Source organism: Oratosquilla oratoria, chromosome 10 (genome assembly GCF_046742065.1).
Source record: "Oratosquilla oratoria isolate Oo_2021 chromosome 10, ASM4674206v1, whole genome shotgun sequence".
Classification (NCBI taxonomy): Eukaryota; Metazoa; Arthropoda; class Malacostraca; order Stomatopoda; family Squillidae; genus Oratosquilla; species Oratosquilla oratoria.
Genome location: NC_134786.1, coordinates 72,952,274 through 72,965,313, shown reverse-complemented (window position 1 = coordinate 72,965,313; position 13,040 = coordinate 72,952,274). Strand labels below are relative to the sequence as shown.

Sequence of the window (13,040 nt, the reverse complement as noted above, 5' to 3'; positions counted from 1 at the left end):
CATTAAATCGGCGACCCCCCCCCCTCTCCATCCCCCCATGCAGAAAAGGAGAAGACGGGGAGAAATCCCTTCGGGCTGCGTCAAATTTTGCTCACACATACTACCTCACCCCCCATCGCCCCTTAATGCAAAAAAAAGGAGTAAACATAAGGATGCAATAAAACAAATGTAACTTGTACCTTTGTGTTATTTTTTTTTTTTTATCCCAAAGAACCTAGTGGGAACTTTTCCTTTGCGGCCACTGTACAGCCCTATTGTCCTAGAAATATGGGTATTTTGGGTTACTAGGCAATGTCTCCATGATAAGAAGTTGGTTAGCCATATTTTGTTGTTCTTGTGTATATCTGTTTCTATGATCTCTTTTAAGAGTACATCTCTGCGAACTTTGTCAAATGTAATGTTTATGTCCAAGGCTACAGAAACCATTCATTTTTGGTGGAGCTTTCATGTTGAATCCTTCCAGCACTTGTTGGGTGATGTTTGTGAGCATTGTGCTGCTGGAGTGGCCTGTATCCTTGAATCCATGTTGGGTAGGGGTGATAGCTATTATTGTTGTATTATTCCTTTCTGCTGCTAATCTTTCCATCAGCTTAGATATGTTCTCCAACTTAATTTTTTCATATTTTAACTTGCCATAATCACCCTTGAACTCTTCAAGTTCTGTTTCATATGATTCCTTTGATAATATTATCTTGTGTTTATGACTTCGCCAGGGATGTGTCATGTCGCTATGGCTGTTCAATGTGTACATGGATGGGGTGCTGCAAGAGGTAAATGCAAGGGTAATGGGCAGGGGACTGGAGATGGTTAAAGAAAATGGAGAAAAATGGGAGATAAGCCAGTTGTTGTTTACTGATGACACTGTGCTTGTAGCAGGATCAGAGGAGAGATTAAGGAAGTTAGTGACGAAGTTTGGGAAGGTGTGTGAAAGAAGGAAGTTGAAGATAAATATAAGATGATGAGATGTACATGGGGAGATGATGACAGCAAATTGGAAGTGACCATTAAGGGAGAGAGCCTGAAAGAAGTGGATAGCTTTAGATACTTGGGGGCAAACGTGGCAGGGAAGGGGTCGAAGTAGAGGTAGAATATAGATTGAAGGAAGCAAGTAAATGCCTTGGTGGATTAAAAAGTGTAATGAGAAATAGACATTTGGGAATGGATGTTAAGAGGAGACTATATTTACCTAGTTGTATTATACGGGAAGGGAGCTATGCTCATGGTGACCCGTCTGGACCTTTCAGCATCAAGTTTTTTCTTAAATCTTGAATTGTGTTTGCACACACTGTTCCCTTATCCAATTTATTCCAGGTATCCAGCACTCCATGTGGGAAGCTTTTTTTTTTTTTTTTTCAGATCTATAAGGATGGTGTGTGGAACAAGGATAGGAGGAAATAGAAGGAAGGGTAGTGAATGGTGGGATGAGGAAACAAAGAAGGTTGTAGAAGAGAAGAAGTGAGCTTTCACAGATTGGTTACAAAATAGGATGAGGGAGTCATATGAGAGGTACAAAGAAAAGAAATGAGAAGTAAAGCAAAAGGTAAAGGAGGCAAAGAGGAGAGCAGATGTGAAGTGGGGTAAGAGTATGACAGAAAATTTTGAGAGTAATAAAAAGATGTTTTGGAAAGAAATTAAGAGAGGAAGAGGAGGCAAATCAAGTAGAGAAGAAAAGGTAAAAGGTGCAGATGGAGAGATGATAATGGAAGAGAGGGCAGTAAGGGGAAGATGGGCAGAATATTTTAGGGAGTTGCTAAATGTGAAGGAGGATAGGGAGGGAAAGATAGTTGCAGTGGGAAATGCTAAGAAAATGACCGTGATGAGTGAGGAAAATGGAGGAGAAATAAGGAAGGATGAAGTGAAGGCAGTTGTTAAGATGATGAAAGCAGGTAAGGCACCTGGTCTGGATGGATGCCATGCAGAATGTCTAAAAAAAGGAGGTACAGTGATGGTGGACTGGCTGGTGAGGTTATTTAATGTTTGCTGGAGAGAGGGTAGAGTGCCAGAGGACTGGAGGAGTGCCTGTATAGTTCCACTTTACAAGGGAAAAGGGAACAAGTGTGAATGTAGTAGTTTCAGAGGGATTAGGTTGTTAAGTGTAGTCGGGAAGGCTTATGGGAGGATCTTGATTGAGAGGATTAGGAGAGGAACAGAGGGAGTAATTGGTGAGGAACAGTGTGGATTTAGGACGGGTAGAGGTTGTGTAGATCAGATCTCTGTGGTAAGACAAATATGTGAGAAAGCTATAGGAAAGGGATGTTTTTTGGGCTTTTATGGACCTAGAAAAGGCTTACGAAAGGGTAGACAGAAAGGCACTGTGGGAGGTTATGCAGATATATGGGATAGGAGGAAAGCTTTTGGGAGCTGTCAAGAGTTTTTATGAGAGTAGTAGAGCTTGTGTCAGGATTAGAAATGGAGAGAGTGAATGGTTCGAGGTAAAGGTGGGACTTCGTCAAGGATGCGTTATGTCGCCCTGGCTGTTCAACTTATACATGGATGGGGTAGTGCGAGAGGTAAATGCAAGGGTAGTGGATCAGGGATTGGAGATGGTTAAAGAAAATGTAGAAAAGTGGGAGGTGAGCCAGCTGTTGTTTGCGGACGACACTGTGCTTGTGGCAGGATCGGAGGAGGGACTGAGGAAGTTGGTGACAGAGTTTGGAAGAGTATGTGATAGAAGAAAGCTAAAGATAAATGTGGGTAAAAGTAAGGTGATGAGATGTACAAGGGGTGAAAGTGGCAGTAGACTGGAAGTGAGCATTAAGGGAGACTGACTGGAGGAAGTGGATAGTTTTAGATACTTGGGTGCAAATGTGGCAGGAAAAGGTGGAGTGAAGGTGGAGGTAGAATGTAGATTGAGAGAAGCGAGTAAATGCCTTGGTGGATTGAAGAGTGTAATGAGGAATAGACATTTGGGAATGGATGCTAAGAGGAGACTGTATGAAGGAGTGATTGTGCCAACAGCACTGTATGGAGCAGAAACATGGAACATAAGAGAGAAGGAGTTTGAATGTGTTTGAGATGAGGTGTCTGAGAAGTATGATGGGGGCTACTAGGCTAGATAGAGTGAGAAATGAGGTGAGGAGAAGAACAGGGGTGGAAAGGGAGTTGGGAGATAGGGTTGATGAAAGAGTGTTAGGATGGTTTGGACACATGGAAAGAATGAGTGAAGAAAGACTAGTAAAAGAGGTATGGAAGGCAGATGTGAAGGGAGTGAACATGAGGGGACGTCCTAGGATGAGGTGGATGGATGAGGTGAAGGGGGCTTTGGGGAAGAGGGGAATGTCTGTTGAGGAAGGACGGGAGAGGACAGAAGACAGGGGTGAATGGATAATGGTTGTATATGGATGATGTTGTGATACATAAGGTGGAATGGGTAGTATGTGGGAGCAAAATTTGACGCAGCCCGAAGGGATTTCTCCCCGTCTTCTCCTTTTATGCATGGGGGGACGGAGAGGGGGGGTCGCCGATTTAATGAAGCGGCCTTGCTGTGGATGTGCTGTGTCTTGCGACACTGCTTCTGACCCAGGGGAATGGACAAGGTGCAGGGATAACCCGTCATCCAGGAGGTGCTAAGATAAGAGGGAGGGTGGAGGGGTGTGGAGTGTATTCAGGGATGGAATGGGTGGGAATGATTTTATGCCATTTCCTTTTTAGCTACCTCCCTTGTAAGGGGGAAAAAACCTTGGTATATGTATGTATGTACGTATGTTCTATAATTATCCTTTTTTGAGTTTCTTTTCATGTCCCATTTTAATAAATCATCCCCATCTAGGATTTCCATTCCTGTCATGATTCTATAAATAGTCAGCAGGAGTGACATGAAACATAAGAGAGGAATAGAGAAAGAGTTTAAGTGTATTTACCTAGTATTCACCTAGTTGTATTTTACGGGAAGGGGAGCTATGCTCGTGGTGTCCTGTCTTCATATCTCATTTTATCTAAACTATTTTGAATTCATGTATTGTTTTTGCACACACCACTTTCTCATCTAACTTGTTCCAACTGCCTATTACTCTTTGAGGAAAGCTGTTCTTTTTCAGATCTTCTATAGCTGTCTTTCTTGATTTTCTTTCCGTGTCCTCTTGTATTTCTATCATCCCATTTTATTAGATCCTCTGTATCAATAATTTCTATGCCTTTCATGATTCTGTAAATAGCTATCAAATCTCCTCTCTCTCTTCTTTGCTCTAGTGTCTGTAGTTCAAGTTTTGCTAGTCTCTCTTCATATGATAGTTTTGAGAGTGTTGTGCCAATTTTGTAATTGCTTTGTATTCTTTCAAGTTTTTTTATACATTTTTTTGTACTTGGTGACCACATCGTTGCTGCATATTCCAATCTTGGTGTTATCAGAGTGATTAGTATTTTCTTCACCATTTCTTCATCCAGGTATGTAAATGCCACTTTGATTGTTCTTATTAAATTATAAGTTTCACCAAAAATCTTATTTGTTTCTCAGGTGACATATTATTCATAACAATGACTCCCAGGTCCTTCTCATTTTCAACTTTTTTTATACTCTTTTCTCCCAATTTATATGATCCTGTTATTCTGTTTTTGCTTTTTCCAAATTCCATTATACTACACTTTTTTGTATTGAACTCCATCTCCCACTTCCTACTCCATTCCCAGACTTTATTTAGATCACTCTGTAGTGATTCACAATCTTCTTCCATGTTCACTTTTTTTAATAGTTTTGCATCATCTGCAAAGAAGCTCATATAACTTTCAATTTCTTCATCCATATCATTAATATATATAGCAAACATTATTGGGGCCAAAACTGTTCCTTGTGGAACACCACTTATTACTTCATCCCAATTTGAGTGTTGGTCTCTTATAACTACTCTCATTTTTCTTTCTTGCAAAAAGTCTTCCATCCATTTAAGCAGTTTGCCCTGTATTCCTCCTTTGGTTTCTAATTTCTTAAGCAACTTCTTATGTGGTACTTTGTCAAAAGCTTTTTTAGGTCTAGAAATGCACAATCAGCCCATCCATCTCTTTCTTGTATTATATCTATTAGCCTTGAATAGAAACATATTGAATTGGTGTTGCATGATCGTCCTTGTCTGAATCCAAATTGCCTTGGATTTAGCATGTTTTTTCTAAATAGTTTACCCATCTATTTTTGACAATTCTTTCACAAATTTTTGCTATTGTGCTTGTTAGAGAGACTGGTCTATAGTTGGTAGGGTCTTCTTTATTTCCCCCTTTATATATAGGTACTATATTTGCTTTTTTCCAATCTTCTGGAACTTTTCTTTCTTTCAAGGAACTGTTTATTATGCTATGTATTTTGTCTGCCAGTTCATTCCTGCATTCTTTCAAAATCCAGTTTGCTATTTCATCTGGTCCATGCGATTTTCTAACATCAAGATTACTCAAGTGTTTCAATAATTCATTCTTTGTTACTTCTATTTCTTTCATAGGGGGGACTTTCTCTTTCCATTCGATCTCTTCAGGTTTTATGTTCTCCCTTGTAAACACTGATTTAAAATGCTTGTTCATAATGTCCTCCATTTCTATTTCCTCTGTGTATTCAACTCCTTGTCTTAATTTCTCCAAATCTTGTTTGTTTTTCAGTTTATTGTTTACAAATCTGTAAAATAATTTTGGTTGATCTTTGTTTGAGATGAAATGTCTGAGAAGCATGGTAGGGATTACTAGGCTGGAAAGAGTGAGAAACGAGGAGGTTATGAGGAAAGTGGGGGTGGAAAAGTAGTTGGGAGATAGGATTGATGAAAGAGTATTGGGATGGATGGGACACATGGAAAGAATGAGTGAAGAAAGATCAGTTAAAGTGTAGAAGGCAGAGGTAGATTGAGTGAACATGAGGGGGCGACCAAGGATGTGATGGATGGCTGGATGGATGGAGTGAAAGGGGCATTGAGAAAGAGGGGGATATCTATTGAGAAAGGAAGGAAGGAAAAAGACAAGATAGGGGTGAGTGGAGAATGGTTGTGTATGGATAATGAGGCTGTGATGCATGGAAGGGAGTGGGTGGGGGATGGAGGGGTTAGGGAGTATGTGTGAATGATATTTTGATACAGCCCGAAGGGATTTCTCCCCGTCTTCTCTTTTTCTGCATGAGAGGACGGAGAAGGGGGCTCGCCGATTAAATGAAGTGGTCTTGCTGTGGAGGTGCTGTGTCCTGCTGCATTGCTTCTGACCAGGGGCAGTGGGTGAGATGCAGGGATGACCCATCATTCAGGAGGAACCAAGAAAAGAGGGAGGGAGGGGTGGTGAATGGGACTGGAGTGGGTGAGGGTGAAATGGGTGGGAGTGGATTTATGCCTTTTGACCTTGGCTACCTCCCTTGTAAGGGGGAAAAGGCCCCTAATGGTATATGTATGTATGCATGTATGTGTATGTCTATCGTATGAAAGCCACTTTTTTTTTGTCATGATATAGGATGAATACAGGAAAAAACAAATTCTACCTTTAGTAGCCTTTTTTACAGAATATTGGTATAATTTTTATGACATTACAGATTGGACAGTGGTTCAGATAACTTCTCACCAGACTCCATTTCCTCAGCAGAAGACCAGCAGGCAAACCCCTGGGCTTTATTTGGCTCGCTGTAGGTGTGGGCCAACCCCAAGCATCATTGTCAAGGTAAATGGATGCATAAGGAACTTGTGCAGAAGATGCAACACATAACACTTTAAAAAATTGAAGATGTGTAAACACTGAGAAAGAATGATGCAATCAATCTGTTGCTCTGAGCCTCTTGTAGGACTCGTGTAGCCCCAAGGTATTCAACAACTGCCCTTGGGTTGGCCCAGAGACCCAAACAAGACGTGTGTGTGTATTTACCTAGTTGTATTTTATGGGAAGGGGAGCTATGCTCGTGGTGTCCCGTCTTCATATCTCATTTTATCTAAACTATTTTTAAATTCATGTATTGTTTTTGCACACACCACTTTCTCATCTAACTTGTTCCAACTGCCTATTACTCTGTGAGGAAAGCTGTTCTTTTTCAGATCTCTACTATAGCTGTCTTTTTTTATTTTCTTTCCGTGTCCTCTTGTATTTCTATCATCCCATTTGATCAGATTCTCTCTATTAGTAATTTCTATGCCTTTCATGATTCTGTAAATAGCTATCAAATCTCCTCTCTCTCTTCTTTGCTCTAGTGTCTGTAGTTCAAGTTTTGCTAGTCTCTCTTCATATGATAGTTTTGAGAGTGTTGGTGCCAATTTTGTAATTGCTCTTTGTATTCTTTCAAGTTTTTTTATACATTTTTTTGTACTTAGTGACCACATCGTTGCTGCATATTTCAATCTTGGTCTTATCAGGGTGATTAGAATTTTCCTCACCATTTCTTCATCCAGGTATGTAAATGCAACTTTGATTGTTCTTATTAAATTATAAGTTTCTCCAAAAATCTTATTTATATGTTTCTCAGGTGACTTTATTCATAGCAATGACTCCCAGGTCTTTCTCATTTTCTACTTTTTTTATTCCTTCTCCCAATTTATATGCTCCTGTTATTCTGTTTTTGCTCTTTCCAAATTCCATTATACTACACTTTTTTGTTTTGAACTCCATCTCCCACTTCCTACTCCATTCTTGTACTTTATTTAGATCACTCTGTAGTGATTCACAATCTTCTTCTGTGTTCACTTTTTTCAGTAGTTTTGCATCATCTGCAAAGAAGCTCATATAGCTTTCAATTCCTTCATCCATATCATTAATATATATAGCAAACATTATTAAGGCCAGAACTGTTCCTTGTGGAACACCGCTTATTACTTCATCCCATTTTGAGTGTTGGTCTCTTATCACTACTCTCATTTTTCTTTCTTGCAAAAAGTCTTCCATCCAATTAAGCAATTTGCCCTGTATTCCTCCTTTGGTTTCTAATTTCTTGAGCAACTTCTTATGTGGTACTTTGTCAAAAGCTTTTTTTAGGTCTAGAAATGCACAATCAGCCCATCCATCTCTTTCTTGTATTATATCTATTAGCCTTGAATAGAAACATATTGAATTGGTGTTGCATGATCGTCCTTGTCTGAATCCAAATTGCCTTGAATTTATCATGTTGTTTGTTTTTTTTTCTAAATATTTTACCCATCCATTTTTGACAATTCTTTCACAAATTTTTGCTATTGTGCTTGTTAGAGAGACTGGTCTATAGTTGGTAGGGTCTTCTTTATTTCCCCCTTTATATATAGGTACTATATTTGCTTTTTTCCAATCTTCTGGAACTTTTCTTTCTTTCAAGGAACTGTTTATTATGCTATGTATTTTGTCTGCCAGTTCATTCCTGCATTCTTTCAAAATCCAGTTTGCTATTTCATCTGGTCCATGCGATTTTCTAACATCAAGATTACTCAAGTGTTTCAATATTTCATTCTTTGTTACTTCTATTTCTTTCATAGGGGGGACTTTCTCTTTCCATTCAATCTCTTCAGGTTGTATGTTCTCCCTTGTAAACACTGATTTAAAATGTTTGTTCATAATTTCCGCCATTTCAATTTCCTCTGTGTATTCAATTCCTCCTTGTCTTAATTTCTCCAAATCTTGTTTGTTTTTCAGTTTGTTGTTTACAAATCTGTAAAATAGTTTTGGTTGATCTTTACACTTTTCTATGACATCTTTTTCATATTTTCTCTTTTCCTCTCTGCACGTTTGTACATATTCATTTCTATAACAAGTATATATTTTCAATTTTTCAGGCCTTTTGTCTTTTTTCCATCTGGTCCAAGCTTTGTCTCTTTTGTCTTTTAACTCCCTACAACTTTTGTTGTACCAGCACTTTACATATTCTTTTTCTTGTTTTTGTCTTGGGACATACTTTTCCACTCCTTTTTTTATAAATTTTTGTCAAAATATTCCATTTCTCTTCCACTGGTGTTAATCTTTGTATATTCCTTCCCAGTTTTCTTTTTGAAAGAATTCTCTTATTTTATCAAAGTTTGTTTTTTCATACATCATTCTTCCTTTTCTATATTGTTCATTTCTTTTCATGTATTTTTCCTCATTTAGTTCCAGTTCAATCAATATGTGGTCACTTTTACTTATTGGTGTTTTATATTCAATCTTTTCCACTATTCTAGGTTCAGATGTAATTATTAGGTCTAGTCTCGATGGTTCTTCATTTCTATACCTAGTGTTCTCCTGTATCCACTGTGTCATTGTATGGTCAGTAATCATCTCAAGTAGAGTGTTTCCCCATGAGCCGTCTCCACCCTCTACTGTCATCTCTTCCCAGCAGATTTCTTTGCAATTAAAGTCGCCCATCATAACTATTCTTCCTCCATCTTCCATTATCTTATTTAATGTTATCTTTGTGTCCTCTAACATATTTTTATGTTCACTCTCTTCCCACGAGGCTGTTTTCGGAGGCACATAATTTATCACAAACTTTCTGCTCTTCTTATCTCTGTCTTCCACTTCGATCATAATCATCTCTACTGTATTCTTTCCATATGTGACACACCTCACGTTTATATCCTTAGTCAGGAACATAACTCCACCCCCTTGCTTTGTCTCTCTGTTTTTAATCCAATAATTATATGCATCATGTCCTACACTGTTGGGTGGTAGTGGACCTTTTAATTTTGTTTCTACAATTCCCATTATGTCCGGTTCTTTTTCCTTGAGATAATCATTCAGCTCATTCAATCCTGTTATTAATCCGTCTATATTTGTGTAAGACACACTTAGTTTTCTGCCACTTCCATTGTGTTCTCTGTTTCCCTATTGTTTTTCTCTAGTATGTCGAATTTCCTTACTTTCATATTCACTACTCTCCAATAGAATCTCTCTTTTTGTGACTGTTCTGTCCTCGTTTTTTTCCTTAGCTTCAAGTCTTTTCTTTTTTTCCTCCTCTCTTTCCTCTTTATTCATTTCCCTTTTTATCCATACCTTTTTATATTGTGCACTTGTTGCTAGTTTCCCTGTTTTTGATAAGATATTCTCTGGTCTGGTCTTATCTGTACTATACTTTCCGAGCCTAAACTTCTCTTCGATTTGTTTCATTATTTCTGGTTCATCTTCCTGAACTAATTGTAGTAAACTGCTTACTTTTTCATTTTCCTCTTTGATTCTTGTGGTTCTATCTGGGTTGTTTCTCTTCCATTCCTAATATAATTATACATTTCTTTTTATCTGCTAAGTCTCTTACTATATTCTCCTTCTGTCTCATCACTTTAACCCCTTCCATACGGTGCCGCCTACGTAGGCGTCATGAGGAGCAAGTGGATTCACGACGCTGCCATATCGGCGTCTTGATTATATTTATTGTAGTCGCCCCTGTGTTTTTATATTCTCTCAAATGTGCCATGAATCCCATTCTCTGTGGTTTTCAAAATTCGCGGGTGAAAGAGAGAACAATCGATATAAGCGGTGACTATATTTTATGATGCGAGTATTATTACAGCATGTCGTACGGCTGGCATTGGCTGCTGCCCGCGAGATTTAAGTCCCGTACTGAAGTGGTTAATAACTGAGTCTTCAGTTCTTTCATTTGTTTAATTATGTCAGTAAATGCAACTTTACTGTTTTCTTGGATTTTTTTCCAACCCTCTTTGTTGTCCTTACTATTCCTCTTTAATTCTTCATTCTCCTCTTTTACTTCTCTTAACTGTCTTTTTAGTTCTTCTATTTCCTTAGTTAAGTTTTTGTTTGCCTTCTCTAGTGCTTTCAACCCTTTCCGCCATTTTTGACATTCTACCGAACCTACTCTCCCAATGTTCAGTCATTTGTTCAAGTTTTTCTTCGAGTCTTGCCAGTCGGGGGAGGTTGGTATCCGCCCCCCCCTCATTGAGTCCATGGAAATTATTATCCTCACCTTCTATTGTGCTACTCATATCTATGTTTCTAATCTTTACATTTTTGTTAGACCTTTCGTCATCACTAAATTGGTCTGGCCCTCTTTTTTTTTATATGGCATCTGCCTGCCTGGACCAAGTCCTCTCCTTCCTCATTTCCTTCCATTTCCCTCAGTTATCCCTCCCCTTCTCCTTTTTCCTCACTTTCCCACTACACCACAAGCAATTCCCCCCCTGTAAATACAATAGGTACTTCCTTTGCGTTGAGATCCACGAGAATTTCACTTTTTCTTCAGGATGTCAATCTCCGCTGTCCATCCAACGGACGTGTGTGTGTGTGTGTGTATATATATATATATATATATATATATATATATATATGTGTTAATAGTATTGAAATTAATATATCAGTTAGCTTAAAAGTACATTACCGAGTTTGTCTTAAAGTATTTTTCCTTCTGTGTTTGCAGTCTATCAAACCACCAAGTGATGAAGGTGTTAGAAGCATTTTGACAGAGCTGGAAATTATAAAGAAGGAAAATGGACTTCTATTTCGGGACTATAAGGATGATGTCAAGAAGTATTGGAGCTTGAGGGAAGAACACAATGATAGATTAAAGGTAAAAGTTGATCTCATTTGGACTTTAAGATAGGTTGAATATACAACAGTTGTACAACTACAAGATCACTTGGTGTTGATACTGTTGTTATATATACATACATACATATACCAAAAACCCTTCAATCAATCAGTCAATCTGTTGTCCCTAGTTTCTTGCAGAAGACCTGTGACTATTGGATAACCTGCATCAGCCCCCTTTCATCTGTCTCACACTCATCCAGACACCCATTTGTTGCCCTCAATTTCACCCAGGGGGGGGTGTGGCAGTGGGGGGAGACAGGGATGACCCTTCATCCATGAGGAGCTAAGAAGAGAGAGGAAGGAAAGGGTGGGGGATGGATGGGAGTGGAATGAGTGGGAGTAAGTGTGTGCCTTTTGACTTTGCTATCTCTGCTAAGGGCGAAAAAGCCCTAGGTATATGGATAAGCTCTAATTTTTAGGTGAATTGTTTCAGCCCTGCCTCCCTCATGCAGATTCACTTATACCAGTCTTCATAACAGTCATCATCCCCCCCTCCCTCCCCCCTATCCTTTCCTTCCATTCTCACCTGTGGAAGGTGTATACATTGTTCCTCAACAATGGATCAGCACCCCTTGTAAGTTTAGTTTACTAAGTGCAAATGTCTGGCTTGTTAAATCTGAAATATTTGTTAATTTCCAACTGGAAAAAAGCAAGCCATCTATGGTTGGAAAATATACTTGTAATTTCCTTCCATTGATTTCTGCCTCAGTTTCCATTTTATCTTTGCTCGTTGCAGATGAAGGGTCATCCCTGTCTCCTGCCCACTGCCTTGCAGGGTCAGAAGCAGTGCAGGAAGACACAGCACATCCACAGCAGGGCTGCTTCATTTACACAGTGACTCTCCCTCCTTGTTCCCACATGAAAAAATAGATAATAAAGGAAGATATCCCCTTAGGCTACAGCTAAGTATCATCCATACACAACCATTTGCCACTCACACCTATCCCCTGCCTTCTCCCTTTTCTGCTGAACAGATATTCTTCTCTTGCTCAAAGCCCATTTTACCCCATACAATCATCTTATCTTTTGTTAGCCCCTCAAGTTCATTCCATGCACCTCTGCTCTCTACACTCCTTTTGCTAATGTTTCTTTCCTCATTCTTTCCCATGTAGCCAAACCATCCCAGATACTTTTTCATCAGCCCTATCTGCCAGCTCCCATTCTGCCCCACCCTTTTGTCCCCACCCACCTCCTCATTTCTCAACCTATCTAGCCTTGTAATCCCTACCCTACATCTCCAAAACTTCATCTTAAACACATTTAAACTTCTTTGTCTCTCTTAAATTCCAAATCTCTGCCCCATACAGTGTTGTAGGCACAAATCACTCCATTATGTAATGCTCTCTTTGCATCCATTTCCAGATGCCTATTTCTCATGGTGCTTTACAATCCCCCAAGACATTTAACTTGTTTCCCTCTCTCTACAGTTTACTTCCACCCCCAGCCCTCCATTTCCTGCCTCTCTCCTTTAACCATTTCAGTACAAGTCATATTCTTGTGCACAGCATTGGCTACCATATGTATGATGCATCACACTAATTGTATTATAAATATAAAGTCACTGCTGTATTACTTGTTCTCTTTTACTCTGAGTAATAATACATACTTACATATACCAAGGCTTT

At 39.1% G+C, this 13,040-nt stretch overlaps 1 protein-coding gene across 2 annotated transcripts in view; it reads left to right on the top strand.

Annotated features, from left to right (window-relative positions):
• The window catches only part of Sse (extra spindle pole bodies like 1, separase), a 108,786-nt gene that overhangs the window by 19,138 nt on the left and 76,608 nt on the right, over positions 1-13,040 (top strand). For both annotated transcript variants that reach the window (XM_076192047.1, XM_076192046.1), the window contains exons 5-6: positions 6,485-6,609; positions 11,243-11,392. In XM_076192047.1, coding sequence (XP_076048162.1) covers positions 6,485-6,609; positions 11,243-11,392 — 275 coding nt within the window. The remainder of the gene's footprint in view (positions 1-6,484; positions 6,610-11,242; positions 11,393-13,040) is intronic.